General features: G+C 37.8%; 2 protein-coding genes across 2 annotated transcripts; one reads left to right on the top strand and one right to left on the bottom strand.

Annotated features, from left to right (window-relative positions):
- Positions 1-2,494: 2,494 nt before the first annotated feature.
- LOC141809940 (neuropeptide B-like) lies at positions 2,495-3,762 on the top strand. Its single transcript, XM_074697194.1, has 2 exons — positions 2,495-2,810; positions 3,370-3,762. The coding sequence occupies exons 1-2, from the start codon at positions 2,547-2,549 to the stop codon at positions 3,496-3,498; spliced, it is 393 nt and encodes a 130-aa protein (XP_074553295.1). The 5' UTR covers positions 2,495-2,546; the 3' UTR covers positions 3,499-3,762.
- A 231-nt stretch (positions 3,763-3,993) lies between these two features.
- Positions 3,994-17,390, bottom strand: LOC141809784 (guanine nucleotide-binding protein G(o) subunit alpha-like). Its single transcript, XM_074696972.1, has 10 exons — positions 17,210-17,390; positions 16,867-17,002; positions 16,683-16,774; positions 16,466-16,558; positions 14,930-15,090; positions 9,811-9,939; positions 6,922-7,051; positions 6,728-6,799; positions 4,875-4,962; positions 3,994-4,328 (listed from the first exon to the last, which is right to left on the bottom strand). The coding sequence occupies exons 1-10, from the start codon at positions 17,354-17,356 to the stop codon at positions 4,138-4,140; spliced, it is 1,239 nt and encodes a 412-aa protein (XP_074553073.1). The 5' UTR covers positions 17,357-17,390; the 3' UTR covers positions 3,994-4,137.
- Between the last annotated feature and the right edge of the window lie 171 nt (positions 17,391-17,561).

Genomic DNA, 17,561 nt, shown 5'->3' with positions numbered 1-17,561 from the left:
TTATTGAGTTACTGGAAGCAACAAAACGTTTAGGATTTCCTTGACCCCACTGGACCCCGATCACGCTCTGAATGCCAGTCGAATTAAATGAACAAGGAAATACGACAGACGAGCCTTTCACTGCACAGATCTGCTGATTCTCCACTTTCTGCGCCTTGCAAAGAATACCTAAAAAAGTCAGATGTATGCATTCTTTTTAAAGATTGATTCACGATTATAACAAAAAAAAAATTTTTATGTGGTACTTACCAACAAGCAACATTGGTATTAGTTTCCATGACAGGTTTCTGTGTTTACTTCTCATGTTTTCTGTTAAAAGTAAAATATGATGGTTGTGATCAGTTTTAAAGTAATGGAAATAAGTCCCTCAGATAATGCTAATCGTTACACACCTCCAGTATACCATGAAATGTGTGATTTGTGATTTCGTACACTGCCTACATTCAAGCTTCCTGTAAACCTAAAAAAAAACAAGTATTGCCCGATCATAGTTTCCAGCGCATAAAATAGGCCACTACACCAATCTGTCATTCTCCCACGACAGTGCAGACAGTGCAGACAGTGCTCTGTCTCAGTGTTTTTCTATCTGAATGTGACGTGCAGGAAATGGGGCTCGTATACACAAAACGTGTGTCCCATGCACGTCGCCGGTCTGAAAGTGCTTTGTTGTGGTCACAGCACAGTGGCAGTTAGTGCTGTTACAGTGGAATACAATAAAACCCCTTTTTTTTGCTTTTGTTCTTAACTTCTGCGAGTTGATTCTGGTGAGAATCGAAAGTCATATGCTAATAAAATACAATGAGTTTGGGTTTAGCTTTAGAGTTGAAATGCTTCTGATACGATGTTTTATGTTGGTCTTTTTTGGTGATTTCACTTCATCCACTATCCTATGTATTCATTAATTGAATAAATCCATCAATTTTAGATAACCACCACCCACAAAGGCTTTTTATGCAGAAAAAGATGTTTACAATGTATTTTATGAAATCAACACACATCCAACATATATCCTAATAAGTTAGAGTATCGTATGTTCATTTATTGCAGTAGCAGTAGTAGGTGCCACCCTGCTGGTTGTGGCTGTCTGTTGCAGCAGCTCTCTCTTCTTTGTCCGTTTCTTGTTATTTTTTCATCATCTTTGTATTTGGAGTGGGTCATTATTCTGTATGGTTCATTTGTTGGTCATGAACACCAAACTGGTTTTGTCTTCAGTGACATTTTTGCTAATTTTTTCTCCTGTGTTTGTTTGGAGAGCCTACATGTAACCATGGCTGCATTGTTTTCATGTGAAATCAGCCGTTAGCAGCCCGTAGCATGTCAATGCTAACTGGTGCAAGGCCTGATGTTTCCCCACAAGGTGAGGAGAAGGAGGTGAGGACGATGTGCTGGTTCTCAGGTGGGAGCTAAGAAGTGATGACATCGACCTGTCCTTCCATCCATCGTTATTGGGAACGTAAGATCTATCTCCTATAAGATGGACGAGCTAGCCATGCTAACCCAGCAACAGAGGGAATACCAGAAGGCAGAGTAGCGTCATGCTATTCACAGACATGGCTAATGGCGCTAACACTGGACATCAACGCCACTTTGGAAGAACTTCACCTACTGTGAGCAGACAGGATCCAGGAGACAGAGACTAAACAGACTGCTGAAGAAGCTCAGTCCTGGACAACAAAAAACAACAACTCAAGTTTTTCAGAGTAATTTATTCTTCAAATTGTTTTTTGTGGTAATTAATTTAGTTTTTCTGATTAATATTTTTTATTGGTTTGTTTTTTGTTATAATTATTTCTGTTTTTATGAGTAATTTTTTGTGGTAATTAATTTTGTTTTTCTGATTAATATTTTTTCTTTATTGGTTAGAAGAGAAGAATAAATTACTCTGAAAAACCTGAGTTGTTTTTTTTTATTTTCTTCAAGTGAATGCAATACGCTTTCGTAGGAAAACAAGTATTTGATTTAAAAACGTTTCATTTAAAAATGGGAAAGTTTAGTTTGCACCACTTGAAAAACAACGTGTTTAAACGAAAGGGGAAAAAACACTCACAGTGGAAAAAATAAATGTAGGGAGCCAGATAACTTTCACAAACCTATCTAAAACCTGATAACCGGATGATGAGTATCTCGTTATTATGTTTGTGAATGAGTCATCTCTGTACTCACTGAATAAGTGCTTCAGAATGTTAATTAAGCTTACCAATCTATGAATTTTATTTAATCAGATTTTTGTGATGACAAACAGTCTGTTTTTAAGTTTGTGCTTTGGGTTTTTCTCTAAATGCTCTAGCGCTTAAAATTTCTGTGACAGGCTGTCTTGAACTTCATCATTAAATGCGGAACATTGATTGTTAGCAGATGGATCTCTGCAGGATGAAGTGAAATCCTCTGGGGTCTCTGTATGAATTGCTCTCACACACTGGCGAGATAAGTGGGGACGATCACGGGGACTTTATAAGTGGACTCTGACAAGGTTGGTGCCAGCAGAGCTCCCTGACTGTGAGGAGGACCGGTCACACCGAATCAGGACTCAGTATCCAGTACTCGACATGGAGGTGTCTGCTAAACTCATGCTCCCCATCGCGGTTGTCTTCGTGCTGGTCGCCCACGCTCCGACTGAAGCTTGGTACAAGCAGGTGGCCGGTCCAACCTACTACTCTGTGGGCAGGGCGTCCGGCTTGCTGTCCGGTATCCGGAGGTCACCGTACGTCAGGAGAGCCGAGCAGACAGCGGAGGCGTCAGAGAGCGGGGAGGCAGCGAGCAACAGCGTGTTTTCTGACTTAAGTCCGCAGAGTTTCATCCTGAAGACCACGGTCAGTGGGGAACCATTTTTAAAGTGTGGTTTGGGTTGGTTTGCCATTGCGCACTAAGAGTGTTTGTATATCATTTATTAACCGATTTAAGCTTAAAATAATATGTTTATTTTCATATAAACTAGAACAGGAAGTTTTTACATTTTTCTACTATACTTTAAATAGTAGTGAAATACTTAACAGCCACAGTTCACATTCACATAAAGGGCTATGAGAGCATGTATCTGTCATTTTTATCAGTGAATATTTTTTCAGTGAATATTTTGGGATGCTTTTTAATTTTAAATTTTATTTTCTATTTTTATTTTTTATTTTTTTGTTAGAGAAAATATAAATGCAATATTTTAACAATTTAAATATAATGGAGGAAAAAAATCATACTTTTGTGATATTCAGAGATTGTAACCTCTGTTTGCAAAGTACAGCTGGTTAGTAACATAGAAAGTACAGTTTATCCCCTTTAAATGGTTTCCGAACACTAAGGCACTTTAAATCTCACTTATGGACATTTTAACGCTAATAACTGAAATTTTTCTGTTTTTTTTTTTTTTCTCCTCAGCCTGTGTGTATAAAAAGCGTCAAACCAAACCTGCAGAGCTGTGAACTCCTCCAGGAAACCAAGGGCTCTTTCAAGTGCAAAGCAGAAGTCTTCCTCTCTCTGGACTCTTCAGACTGTGCAGAAAACTGAGCAGAAAGTTAGACGATTCATCTTGATTTCCGCAAAATATTAAAAAGTTTTCACTTGTGTGTTACAGAAAAAAAAATTAAATATGTATTTTTCATGTATCATTAAATAAACGTTGGGTTTAATGATGATCCTGTCCTAAAACCTTAAATTGTTTACATTGTTTCACTGTACAAATTGAAGTTTTCAGTAATAAATTCATTATTGCAGCTCTTTGTTGAGATCAATGAGTGCATTACACAGTTGTATTTTCTTTCTTACCTGCTCAATAAACTCACTGCGACATGAATGTTAATCACATCTTGGTTATATTTTTGTTTTTACTTGAAGTTTCAAAGGTGTTGAGGCACTAAGCCGGGTAACATATGCTACACTGAGTGATGAAAGCCGAAAATCATTGCATTAAAATCTTGGTGACAGTTTTCATTTTTGTTTGAAGTTGAGTTCTTGAAAATTCATGCAACAAAAAAAACAGCAGCAGAAAGGATGGTAAATAAATATTTTATTTAAAATCTTCTAAAATGAATGGTAGAAAGTTTAGTTTGATCAAAATTTGAACCACTTGAAAAACAAGGAGTTACACAGAAAACACAAAACAAATAACTGACTACATCTAAAAATCAAAAACTCTTCAGAAGACCTCTACAGCAGCTCAATCGCCTCCAGGTTCTCCTTAATGATTTGCTCTACAACCATGTGGAAGACCACTTGAGTGCTGCTGGTGTCTGTGGCGGTGGTGAAGTGGTGGTACACGGGTTTGTCAGGGTTGCTGATACATGATGAGAACATAGCCGTGATGCAGCGTGCTGCAGTGTCCACGTCACCATCTTCTCCTGTTTAAGGACAAAAAAACCCCCATAATTCTGAAGGCCTCAGAGATCAGTGATGAGAGAAGTCACACAAACTACACTCAGACATTACTTATTGATAAAACATGGCACTCTCTTCCCATAGGAATACATACAGAGGTTTCTCCAGTACTAGAATAAAACATGACATAGTGTTGCTCCTCACGTCCCCTTGAGGAGCTCAAATATGTATGACCATGATCCGACTGGACAGCATGATTCATACACACACTGCTTAGCTGTTGCTGAATACTGTTTCTGACCCACTGGACTAAACAGATGCTGTGACCCCTCCAGTGAAACAGTAAAGGGATGTGTGCAAACACTTCCTTGAGAAACTCAAGACTGAGCAACCTGTAAAATCTCATGTCAACTGCTGAGTTTTCTACAAACTTTCTTTGGGAATAAAACATCTCCAGTAAAAAATGTTGGATAAGTGCATTTAGACTTGTTTGATCTCTCTTAAATTTAATTAACCATTTGAACTACCTTAATTCCTCAAAATGCAGTGCAAAAAACCCTCCAACATACCTGTATAACCTGAAAGGTAAAATCTCAAGTGTCTTCCAGAGTAGAGAATCTTCTCCCGGAAGAGGTCAGTTTTGTTCATAAGCAGAATCTGTTGTAATGAGAAACAAGCACTCAGTCTTTATCTATATTGGACCATATTAAAACTAAAGATTTCTCAAGACTCTTTCTAAGAAATATTTGTGGGTCTTGACCATAGGCTGTAAAAAAAATGGATGTCATCTTGTTCAGCTCGCCACAAACACTGCGACCTCACTCGTGTCCAATTGTTGTGATTTGAAGATATCATCTGGCTGCCTTGTATTTAAGTCCTTCTTTTCTCTGAAAAGTTTCATTTTCATTAGTTGTAAGAGGTTAAAAACAAGGCTTTACGTCACCATGATTGACAGCTGACGTTCTTGTGTTTTTATTTTTTTCAGGGATTATAAAATATGTTGGGAGGCAAAAGAAAAAAGTAATAATTATTTTTGTCACCCAGCTCCACTCAGATTTTCCCAGAATCCCTCACAGTCTTTACTGCGCAGACTCTGGCTGCACAACAGCTGCCAATGGCTGCGCCTGTGACGGGGGAGTTTTGGCTTCAAAACCGTACAATGGTAAATGGCGGAGCCACGCTGTCCACTCTATATACAGTCTATAGTCTTGATGTGCAAATGTTATATTGTACACAGAGATCGAACAGCAACAAAAAATAGACTCTCATCCCATCTTAATATACCACAAGTGGAGAATTTTACAGCATTCACCACTTTAATGCAATTTCCCATATAAATTAGCATCATGCTAGCAGATGTATAACATGCTGAATGTATTGAACAGGACTCTCGAAATGCTGAAAATCCTGACTCAGAGTTTTCTTTGGGAAACTGTTATCTAACTGCTAAGCTAAGACAGCTAAGACAGATTAGTCAACGTAAGGCTCGGCGGCTCCAGTGTAATGTAAAGAATCAATAAGGGAATGGTTAAACATAAAGGCTAATGATTTATTATTGATTCTTAACCGGAACCAGTTTTAATACCAATCCTTAGTCCAGACCTGAACCAACTCTAACAATAAGCTTTATCAAAAAGAGATGTTTTAAGGCCCCTTAGAAAAGTAGAGAGTATCTACTGATGGATAATCTTAAAGAAGAGGAGCTGGAAAACTGACTGCTTGTCCTTCCATACTTCTTTCTGCAACTGCATGCTGGGAGCGCAGTGTGAGGCTGTCTGAGCTGCTTTATAGTGCATGGTGCATCACTATTGAGGGCTTGGTAAGAGAAAAGAAAGATTTTCAGTTCTTTTATAGATTTGTTAAGCTGGTGTAGAGAGGCAAAAACTGGAAAGATGTGCTTTCTGTTTTTCCAGCACTGGAGCTGCAGCATTTTGGAGCAGCCATCAGGCTGTCTTTAGTGACTTGTAAAGACAGTCTGATAAAGGAAGTTACGGTAAATCATCATTTGGATTTTACAATTAGAGACAGGGAACTTGATTAAAATATTAAAGAGCGTCTTTCTCACATTGCTTCATAATAGAGTTTGTAAAATTGAAAAAGCAGTTTAAAGTAAAAAATCCTCCAAAATGTTTGGATGCTTCACTCCATGGACAAAATCAATTGACCATTTTGAAATACCAAATATATTACAGCTTTGACGAGAAAATACTTTTAACTAGCCCTGCCTTGAGTGCAATAGTTAAGAACCTAGGTGACGTAATGATGTAAAAACCAAGTTAATGACCGTGAACTTATGAAGGCCCCACTAACCAACTGTAAAAAAAATACAAACTGTTTAAACAAACCAAAAACATTATTTAAAATTGAGTGTAAGTCACTGCTTCCACTGCAAGGAATTTGAAACCAATATAAATAAACTCACCAGTGATGCACTTCTGAAGGCTGCGTTCGTGCAGATGGACTGAAAAAGTTCAAGACTTTCCCGAAGTCGATTCTGTGTGAGGGACACCAGAGAAATAATAAAAAAGAAAATCTGTATTCTGACTTGGATTCAAAAAAGAATGAACTCATATATTGTATCTAGATTTATGTGATATTAAATCAGTTATAACAAACCTTTGAGGGGTCATCCACCAGCATCATATCATAGCTGCTGAGGGCCACGACAAACAAAACGGCCTGAATACAATCGAAGCAGCTGAGCCACTTCCTCCTCATGCTCCGCTGGCCCCCGACATCATACAGCCTGTCGACAAAGGGAACATAATCAGACATGCTTACATCATTCATGCATGGGGTTTATAACAAACTAACGGTTAAACTTTTTTATTGAGAGGGAAGAGTTACATTTAATAAAGTGGGACAAATAGGGAACTTTTCTTTTATACCGAGTGTGTAAGTTACTGTGGTCGAAGCACAGTCTCATGGTCAAAAAACAGATCTTTAGAAACTAGAACCTGATTTTTCATCATGAGAAATGCAGTAAACAAAATGTTAAGATTTATGCTAATTTGTGGCTTTTGTACTTTAAGAGTATGACCCACGATCATGTATTTCTCTGCTGCTGCTTGCCGCCAGATCTAACATCAACATTAGATTTTAAAAAACAAACATTTTTTTAAAAAAGGCATGACAACAAAACATTTCAAACAAATTTCTAATGAAGAGGTACTCTTTTCCAAAACACAAAGTGGTACTGAGTGTAGCCGAGGGTCTGGGTGACACAGGTAATGAGTTCCAATTCTGGCCAGACGGTCTCCAGGTGCATGATTGCAGCACTCATGTCAAAGGCGATGAAGTGTTTCTCTCCTGGGTCAGGAGGCAGTTGTAACAAGCTGGAGGACAATAAGCATTAACTGCAGCGTTTGACAGTAGTAGCTCCTGTTCTGATGGTTAGAAAATAACTACTCAAGGCAGCGAGAGCACCTGTAATCTTTTCTGTTGTACCAGGACTAAAGACGGAACACAGTTTTATCACTTCACACACCTGCAAGAGATAAAACCTGAAACTACAGAAGGGTTTTATAGGGGATGCACCAATATGAAAATTTTGGCCATACCGATATCTGATATTAATATTGCTGTTGTGGCTGATAACCAATATTTACCGATATCAATATTGGTAAAAAAAAAAAAATTGAGGCTATGTGACAAGGTAGTTAAGAGAGAAAGAGCGCCGTGATTGTGAGAAAAGACGACCATGAAGAAACAAAAAAAGTATGTTTTGTCTATTTTTTTTATCAAAAACAGGAAGAGAGACATAAAAGAATAGAATCCACTCTTCTAACTCTTCTTGTGCATCCCTAGTTTTAAATTCAATTTCTTATGGAAATTAGAAAGAGATATAACTAACAAAGACTGTTTTCTATATTGGGGTTAATACCTGCAGCCAAATTAAGGGTCCCATAATATGCAAAAATCACTTTATTAAGTCTGTTAGTTAAATTTTTGAGTTTTTGGCTTTCCTCCCAGCCCACAAAATGTGATATTTAATGACAAAACCTGTAATTAGTAGTGCTTGTGAATATAAAATCCTGACCTAAAGTGAGCTGTTAGAATTTTGGGGATTTGCCGGTGTCAGCAATTCCCTTTTTTTCACCAATTCACCACCAGCAAGTCTGACCTGATTGGTCCACCGGAGCAGATACCCCGAACCCCCTCCCTGCCCACTCCCCTCCCCGCTGCCATCACTGCTCTGTTTTTGGCTGTAAACAGCCACATAGTTCCATGCACAAGTTTCCCATTTCGGAAGAAGACAAGACTAAGTGGCTCGAGTTCATTTATCAAGGAAATGTGCCAGCTACACTCAGTAAACTGTGCATGTGTGTGCTAGTTACTTCACAGCGGACTGCTTTTCCAACTTTGGACAGTAGGGTTAGCGAATAGACTGGTCCTGAACCATCTGACAACAAATCTCGGACCCTGGAAATGTGAGTATTCTAAATGCTGTGTGCTGTGGAGCAGATGTAAGAGCTTTTCCTCAGTGTCCCCCCCTGTCTCTGTGTTAGCTTCAGGATGCTAACTGCAGCTGCGGTTAGCCTGTTGTTTTAGCCTGTAATGTTACATGGCGCCGCTCTCAGTGACGCGGATGAGTGGGGCGGTATCACCGATGGCTCATTTACATATTGCCACGCCCACTAAACCAGAGTGTTCTGAACAGAGAAATTCACTTATCATTAAATTTAAACCATGCAACTAACATTCCAGTAGTTCAATATCTCTGAAAAAATCATACACCTTTGTTTTTTTCCCCCCCAATATTCATCTCTAAATTAATGGTAGAAAAAAATGATAAGTCTATAAACTTAAGTTAAGGCAGCATTTCTGGGAGAAAAGAAATATGAATATATATGTAGATAGAATGATATAAATCTGTCAGAAAATAAACTATTTGATAACATGAAGTTTCACTAATGCCATTCTACCTTTGACGCCTCATCACATGCAGTATTCATAAGTCTATGTGGACTCTGTGTGTCATAATGACACACATTGAATGCTGTCGCAGCAGTGTAAGGGCCACAGGGAGCATCATGGACTCGTGCTCACTCCAGAAAGAAATGTTGAGAGGGAGAAGAGAGCAGGAAGTTTTAATATTTCATCCCTAGGCTTCCTCCACATATATATATCATTGTTCCTGGAATAACTTGGGAATGTAAAGCCATCAATATTTCATCTGATTCATGCACTGGTGGCAGCTTCTAGGAGGACCTGAGCTTCTGTTATAGATCCTTGAAGGGCTGCTGGTGATTTTTAACAAGCTGGTCTCCAGGACAGCAGCATGATCAGGTGTGTTCAGAAACGTCATGAACAGAAACTGAGGGAAATGCAGCATGGTGTGCAGAAAAAGTTCTGTCTTTGAAACAAACTGATTTCAGGTGTCGTATATATCTAATGCACTTTCCTCTGAATGAGTAAACGCAAAGATGAACAATTCTTTGGCTCACATTTGGAAAATGACATGTAGAGAACACAGGTAAAAACTTGCTCTCCCAGCTGTCTTACCGAAAGATTATTTCATTAAGTTGAAACTGCGTCTCAACGATTCCACAGGTCCTGACTCTCACTCTGAGAACATCCGTCTCAGTGGGAACGTATCTGGGGGCGATGATTCGAGTCATGTTGTCAAAGAAACTGGAGTGGGAGTAGAAAGAGAGCATTCACTAACTCATGAGAAACAAACAGTGGAAATTACACCAATTATTTCACATCTTTTCCAAATCAACCAAAGAAACCTGATGTCAGCCTTTCTACATTGATAAATAATGACTGAAGTTTCATTTTCCACTTTTTCCAGCTTAACTATCAGAGGTTTATAACTTCATTTGGTATTTTGGTAAAATGGACAATGTCACATAACATGTAACATAACATAACACCAGAGAATACTTTTTCTCCGTCAGGTCTTTGTCTGCCATTTATACCTCATCTATTTTGTCTTTTTTTTAAGCAAAAGAGCCATTTTTTATACAAAGTCTATCAAATATTCATCAACTATCCTGAAGGGTGACTAGCCGTTGTTATAGACTTCATCTGGCTCAACAAACAACATGAAGGCACGACCCATGTTTCCAAGGCTCCATCTCATAGACCATGATGCAAACAAATAGTCATTTCTGGAGCCAAATGCGTTTTTAATCCAATATTTATCAATAGGTTTGTAAATGCAACAAATTGATCAGTACTGATTTAATAAAACAAATCCTGCCTCTATGAAAAGCACAATCACGATGTTGAAATGATTATTGGTTCAGGGGTCAAGATTCAGATTGTCGGTCTGTATGGCAGAGAGAATTTTTTTTAATCAAACTATATTTTTAACTTGCTTGACTTTAAACAGTAGGGTTTATAACACTTGTAATATTTGTACTTCTTATTTGATGGAACGAAAATCAAACGGAAATAAGGCTCAAGGCCCTGAATGTTCAGTCTCAGCCTCATAGGTGGTTCAAGTAGGACACTCTTGTAAAAGAGATTTTTAATCTCAATGAGTTTCTCTTCCTGGTTAAATAAAGGTTAAATAATAATAGATTAAAAAAAAAGTAGACCTCAACATTATCCATTTTCTAAGGTAGTTCTGTAAATGTGAAATAACTAAAGTGCACAAGCCTCCTGTGGCTCAACAAGTATGTGTGTAAAGCAGGGGTCCCCAAAGTTTTCAGACCAAGGACCCCCTATCTGATGGAGAGACTGAGCAGGGACCCTCTTACATATATACAGGGCCCAGTACCATGGATAAATGTACCATGTCAGTGTGCATTCAGTATTTATTCTGGCGAACCTAACAGAGTCAGTATGAAACATGCGTCCGTGTGAATGGCAGAGCACAGCATCAGAGGCGAGTCTTCTCTGTCTTGAGGAGCTAGAAATGAACCCTGAGTGAACCTGTGTTGCTGAATGCGTTCATGTCTGACTGAAATCTAACGTCTTTGGCATCTGTGAATCCAATGATGTGTGTTCAAAGACAATAACATGAGTTAAAATTAAAATATTTGGAAATAATTATTCAAAAATTAAAAAAAAAATAGTCATGGACCACCTGCATTCCTCCACAGAGCCCGTGTTGAAAACCTCTAAGTCTGATCAAGTCTAGCAAATCTGAAACATTAAATCTGTGCTTGTCTCTTCTGCCATCTCTGTGTTTGAAGGCTAAAGGCTAGCAGCTACATGTGTGCAGCATGATGACATAGGAACCATGTTTAGTTACTGAAGAGAGATGCGCATAATAAAAAGGTTTCATTTGTTTCTGCTGCATTAATTATGATTAACTTATTTTCTGCTGCCACAGGGGTACCACTTGAAATTGCCAAATCTCTGAATCCATCCGTTAAAACCTTACAGTGTTACTGTCTGCAGGGGGTGAAGACTACAGTGGACACGTAATTGCTGTAACAGTGTAAAGATAAAGAATTCCCCTCGTATTCTCTAATTGCTTACAGTATGTATAAGCATGTGAGATAAGAAGCTTGTTTTGCAGAAAACTGTACAGAGATTTATTGACGGCAGTAACTATCTGCAGATAGCTCAAAGGTATAGTTTTTATTTTCTTTGAGCTACAGCATGGATTAAACAGAGAAATAAAACTGAGCAGAGCTTTGATGAGTATTATGCCACAGGTTTGTATCATGCATGCTTTTGGTATTGTGACACACAACTAACTGAACTTGAGAGGCCCATAAAAGGATATGAAGAAACCTCCCATGTCATTTCTTCCTTGACTCAAACAATAACCATCAGGTACAGTGTACATAAACTTAAATGCTTCCTTTCATCTGCTGTGAAACAATATCCTCATTTATATGACAGAACTTTTTACCAGTCATAGCAAAGCACTGATTATCTAATTTTCCCTTTTTCCTTTTCCAAAGCATTGATCAAGACTGCATTTACAGAGCTAGCCAGGAGAAGAACTGTTCCTACAACCAACAGATAAACCAATGGTTCCTGTACTATGACTGTGAGAACCATAATAGGCCTGTTCATGCCATGGCTAATGTTTGAAGAGTCATTTCACACGCTGAGGTGCCCTCAGGTTAAAGTGTGTCACGAACCAGCCTGATCCAATATTTCAAGAGGAGGAAATCAATTTGGGGTCCAGCAGAGTGAGAAAGAGGGCTGAAAGAGAGCAGAGTGAGTGTCATGGTGTCCTCCAGCTCCAATCCAGTTCTGATAATGAACCTTTCACATCTCCCTCTCCTCCAGCCAGGCCAGTTGGAGTACATTTTAACCTGGAAGAATTGCTCTCTGTACCTGTTGCCTACAAAATCAGAAATCTTAACTGGTACATTTACTCTGTCCTTATCTGAAAATGAAGTGTCCTGAAAAAAAAAAAAAAGTAATTTCTAAAAGCATTTGATTCCTATCAATTCCTATCATGTTAGGAGATGCCAAAGTAACAGCAGGATTGTTTAAACCTAAGTAGTTAACCAAGTAATCAGATATGCAGCGCAGTGCTTCAGAGAGGCCTGAATATTATTTATGGGTACAATAGAAATGAGAAACACAGCCAGTCAAGAACTGACCACAGGCTTAAATATATGCATGAAGGCAATTTTCCTCTGACATCACATGCCCAAGAGTTGATGGTTTGAAATACGATTTACATTTAATGGCTGCAGAAATGATCAAGAATCTAAAATCGAACAGATGGGGGAAAAAATGGAAGATTTCAGGCTATATTTCTAGATGAAACGGTGTACTTCTACATCCAAAAATGACAACATAAAGAATGAAAGAAATCAATTTCAGTTCCCTTGCAACACTTGAAACAATTGACATTTTCCAAGTCAATTTTTGGAATGTCCAAGAAAAAACGAAAGGGTGTAGGTTGAAGCAAAACTTATAAACACCTACCCCTCTTATTTCATAAAACAAAACAAAGAAAAAAGGTCACAAAATAAGTGATAAAGAAAAAAACAAAACAAGAAGGATACAACAAAACAAAAATACAAACAATATCAATGCTTGTTGTTACTAATAATTGGAGCTAAGTGCTTAATAACAAAACCTATTAATTAATATTCTCACAGGTGTATTTCTTAACTAAGTGGTTTTAGCCTTCCTAATGTACTACATGATTTACTTATGTGTTACTTCTTCAGGAGAGGAATTCCATAAATTGATCCCTCTAACCGGCAGACAATGAAATTTGGTGTTATTGTATTATTGGATTGGTTGTCCTTCATTATAAAAAGCTTCTGGATACTACGTGGTATTTTTGTTTGTGATATACTCAACTAAGTCAGTAAATTTTAGTTTATTGAATTCCAGAAATAGAGTGTTGGTTGGTTGGTTCAAGGTATGGTTTTTGAGTTATAATTCGCATGGCTTTTTTGGTAACAGAAAAATAGTGTGTGTATTGGTTTTTTAAAATGAACCCCAAAAGCCTACACAGTATGTCATGTATGGTACGATGAGTGAATAATACAGCACTGACAGATACTCCAGGTTCAGAAAATCTTGAGCTTTATACAGAGCTGAGATCAATCTGGACATCTTAGTTGAGACATGATTTATATGAGATTTCCAGTTTAATTTACTGTCAATTATAACGCCTAAAAATTTGTTGTCACACACAGTGTCAATTTCTACTTTTATTATTTATATATTTTAATGTTATGGTTAAGGTCAGTTGCCCTGATTCCAAAAATTATGCATCTTGTTCGAAAATCATGCATTTTGTTGCATTCTTAGTCTGATGAAAAAACAAAACAAACAATACAAAACTACCATTTGATAGCAAAACAATGCAACAGGAAAACATGGCAAATTGATCCATTTATTTGACATGTTGATTATTTCAACCACTTTGTCTGGTTCCTCAAAATAATTAAATCCCTCCTAGCAACGTAACATAACATTCTAGCTTTTGAGCTATTGGAAAATAAACAGAAGCGATTTTTTTAATCAAATGCCTGAGCAGAAATGTGTTTAGTTTAATACAATTGTGTACTTTCAAATGAAAAAACACTTAAGGTTGACATTAAAAGAGGAGTGTGGTGCCATTTAGAGCAAAATGTAATCCACACTTCAGATAAGGATGTACACTTCAGATGATGACCGCTGCTGCACGTACTCTCAAACAGTGATCTGTTGGGAGGCAGTGTGATGTTATGGTGCTGAACAAGCCTCTTTTACTGTTCTGTACAATTGTAGGTTGTAATGGCTGAAGGGTGGAAAAAACCCTTACCCACAATAATTCTAAAATGCCAAACTTCAAAATATTCATCTATGTGTCCGTGATTTTGTGGAGTATTTTAAGATCTGTTGGGAAAAATTGCTGCAGATTTTATCATTTTCCTGTAACTTTTATCTTCAAAAATAATGCTGTGTTGTTTTTCTTACTCTTTAAACTAACCCCCCCCCAATTATGCTTGTTTTGTCTTTTCCTCCCTTATTTCCACCCTCCTGGATATCCACTAACACTGTTTTTAATGTGCTCTTCATCAAGGCTTTAATTTAAAAACGTCACAGGAATCATTTCCTGCAGATCACTTCCACCCTGTACATGCTTATCTGTTGCTCAGCACTGACAAGCTGTGACAACATGACTTCTAACCAGGCAGTTTCCCCTGACATTTGTATGCTGGTCATAATTGGGCAACATTAAAGTCATTGTACTTACTACAGGGCTGAGTCATTGAGCTCGAACTCGTAACCTCTGGATGCAGCAGCTCGCACACCTTGGTCAGACCAAAGCGCGCAGAGAGCATGAGCCACAAAAGGGAGCAGCTCCTGGTCGTCTCCCAAACACTGACTGCAGGACAGGACAGAGCGAGCATGTGTCTGCAGCATATGGGACAGAAAGATCATCAGGATAGGATACTTAATGTTTGTTTTCAATTCTAAAAGTGTGAAACTGGTTATTATTCTGATGCACTGCAGATTATGCTGCCATCTTTTCATGATCTTCCAAACAGAGATGGAGACTGACATCTAGTGTGATAAATACAGGGTGCAACGAAAGAAAGCATGTCTGCATGTCATCATCTTCATTGATACTGATCCTTAAACCATGTTTGTACATTCAAGAATATTGTATGAGTTAACATTTGACTTTAATACCAAGAAAAATGCACAAAGAAAATCTCTGAAGAGCCTTAAATCCTTAAGAGGGAGCATTTTAATCCTGTGAGCATTAGCACATTATGTTGATCACTTCTCCGGCAAATTGTGTGGCACGATCACCCCCTGATGGCAGGAGTTGGACGATCTTTTAAAAGTTGTTAAAATAAATCAGTTCCTATTTTAGTTTTGATTCTTGATGTTTTATTTCAGAAACTCTGACTTCATCTTCTTATTCTTACTTTTATTATTTTCACAAAGGCTGACCTGAAAGGTCTAATGTGATTTCATAGTGACAATAAGCAGCATCTTAGAACACTGAAAGTTTCAACCTAGTTCATCACGGGGAAGCAGACAACCACTTCCTGAACAAATGAAATTATCCACGCTGCATAATTTTCTTGTGTGCATAAGATTACTTGATGTCCACACACAAAAAAATAACGTGGCACATTTTGGCTCAGTTAATGGAGCTGGGGCCCAATGTATAGAGGCTCGTAGACAAAGTTTGGTTTACATCAGCTTATGCCTGTCCAACCAAAATTAAAAATACAAAAATTGTATTATCTAAAAAGAAGATAATGTTGCAGTTAGTCCTTAAGTAGGATGAGAATAAGGGCCAAGTTAAAAAAAAAAAAAAATAATTCAATTCCATTAATTTCATACATTTACGAGAAAAGTCATGAATTTAACTCAATACCTATAGGCTATCAGGAGAGTGCCCATACAAAAATAAGGACCATAAAGCATCTTGTGTTAAGTTATACTCAAGTGTAGGTTTCACAAATAAGAAATTGTTTTATTTTCACATCAGCACAATTATAAAGAAATACACTAGTAGGGATGTTATGCGAAGAAACTTGGGCTTTGTTAAGAACTCTTACAGAGTTAAAAAGGTATTCACAGATTTGTCTTTCCCTGATTAATAACTTAACCATGGAACATTGCTTTTACAAATCGGCACCATACTGCAATCACAGCAAGGTAGTCTGCGAGCAACAAACACATTTTTCTCAAAACGAGATTCGCACATATGTCACGCTTCACTCAGATTTGATGCTTCATTTTGCAAAGATTCTGATTTCGATCTAATTACCTTATTGTTCTTGTTGTTAAGGTTGATCCTCAGTATTCCCATTCCTCTCAGGACAAACTTCATGGAGGTCAACAGGTTGTCTAATACTGCAGGCTAAAGAAATCTGTTAGTTGACTACTGTGCTGAGTGTGGTGCCAGAAATAAATTTATCTCAGGTGGCTTTAGTGTTTTCTGTGGTGAAATAAAGGCAGAAATATTCTTTGGAGCTGTCCAGTACCTTGAAACTGATGAGCTCCTGTGTGGAGAAGCCATGACTGTGGATTATCTTTATCTGTTTGATCAAGGTGCTCTTTCCACTCTCTGCAGCTCCTGACACACAAAAAGTAACAATGCGTGCCCTCCAAAATGTCAACATAACGGTGAAACGTGAAAAAGATGTGTATATTGCACGTTTAACCTACCGAGCAAAAGGATTTTCACCACATTCATTTCAGTCCTGGCATGTTCACAAAGGTCCTGCTCTATTTTAGAGCTTTGCATCTTGGCCTTTTTACCTTCCTCTGTTATATCCTGGTGAAGGCACATTCCCAGGCAGATCTGGATAAGAAATCACAGTTTCGTGAAAATCTCACAGCAAATAGTCGAGCTAACTATCACAAAATTGTCTCAAAATAAAAAAGTGAGAGCAAGTGACTTGATTAACGATGCAAATGAATTTATCTCAATTCCAAAATAAGTATAATGTAAAGTCAGTGACCTCGTTTTACAACTTTTTTAACAAGCAACACGTCGTTAATGCACTACCTGCAGTGAGACGGGTAGTTTATTTAGACAACAAAACATGGCTCTGTCTGCTCTGCACGTCGACGTCCTTCGGAGCAGGCTGTACAGGTGGTGATCAGCGGGAAACACAGCTATTCGCCTAATTAGAAGCACGTGCGGACAAACCATCACCCCCAAATCCAGAACGTGCTGAAGTAAACTAGGTTCCTTCAAAATAAGAGCGCAATTTCCTGTCGGTCGAAGACCGTGAGGATTTGAAAGTTGGATCGAAATGATTGGTAATAATAATAATAATAATAATAATAATAATAATAATAATAATAATAATAATAATAATAATTATTATTATTATTATTATTATTATTATTTTTAT

Source organism: Halichoeres trimaculatus, unplaced genomic scaffold (genome assembly GCF_033239565.1).
Source record: "Halichoeres trimaculatus isolate MK-OKI-2021-1 unplaced genomic scaffold, fHalTri1.1 fHalTri1_scaffold_20, whole genome shotgun sequence".
NCBI lineage: Eukaryota > Metazoa > Chordata > Actinopteri > Labriformes > Labridae > Halichoeres > Halichoeres trimaculatus.
Note: the sequence above shows the minus strand (reverse complement) of the source record. Positions and strands in the feature narration are given on the sequence as shown.

Coding starts and splice junctions, on each gene's coding strand:
- LOC141809784 (XM_074696972.1), bottom strand. CDS start 17,356: ATGGTTTGTCCGCACGTGCTTCTAATTAGGCGAATAGCTGTGTTTCCC. Junction 17,003..17,209: donor AACTACCCGTCTCACTGCAG/GTAGTGCATTAA, acceptor TTTCTTATCCAG/ATCTGCCTGGGAATGTGCCT. Junction 15,091..16,465: donor TTAACAACAAGAACAATAAG/GTAATTAGATCG, acceptor CATATGCTGCAG/ACACATGCTCGCTCTGTCCT.
- LOC141809940 (XM_074697194.1), top strand. CDS start 2,547: ATGGAGGTGTCTGCTAAACTCATGCTCCCCATCGCGGTTGTCTTCGTG. Junction 2,811..3,369: donor GTTTCATCCTGAAGACCACG/GTCAGTGGGGAA, acceptor TTTTCTCCTCAG/CCTGTGTGTATAAAAAGCGT.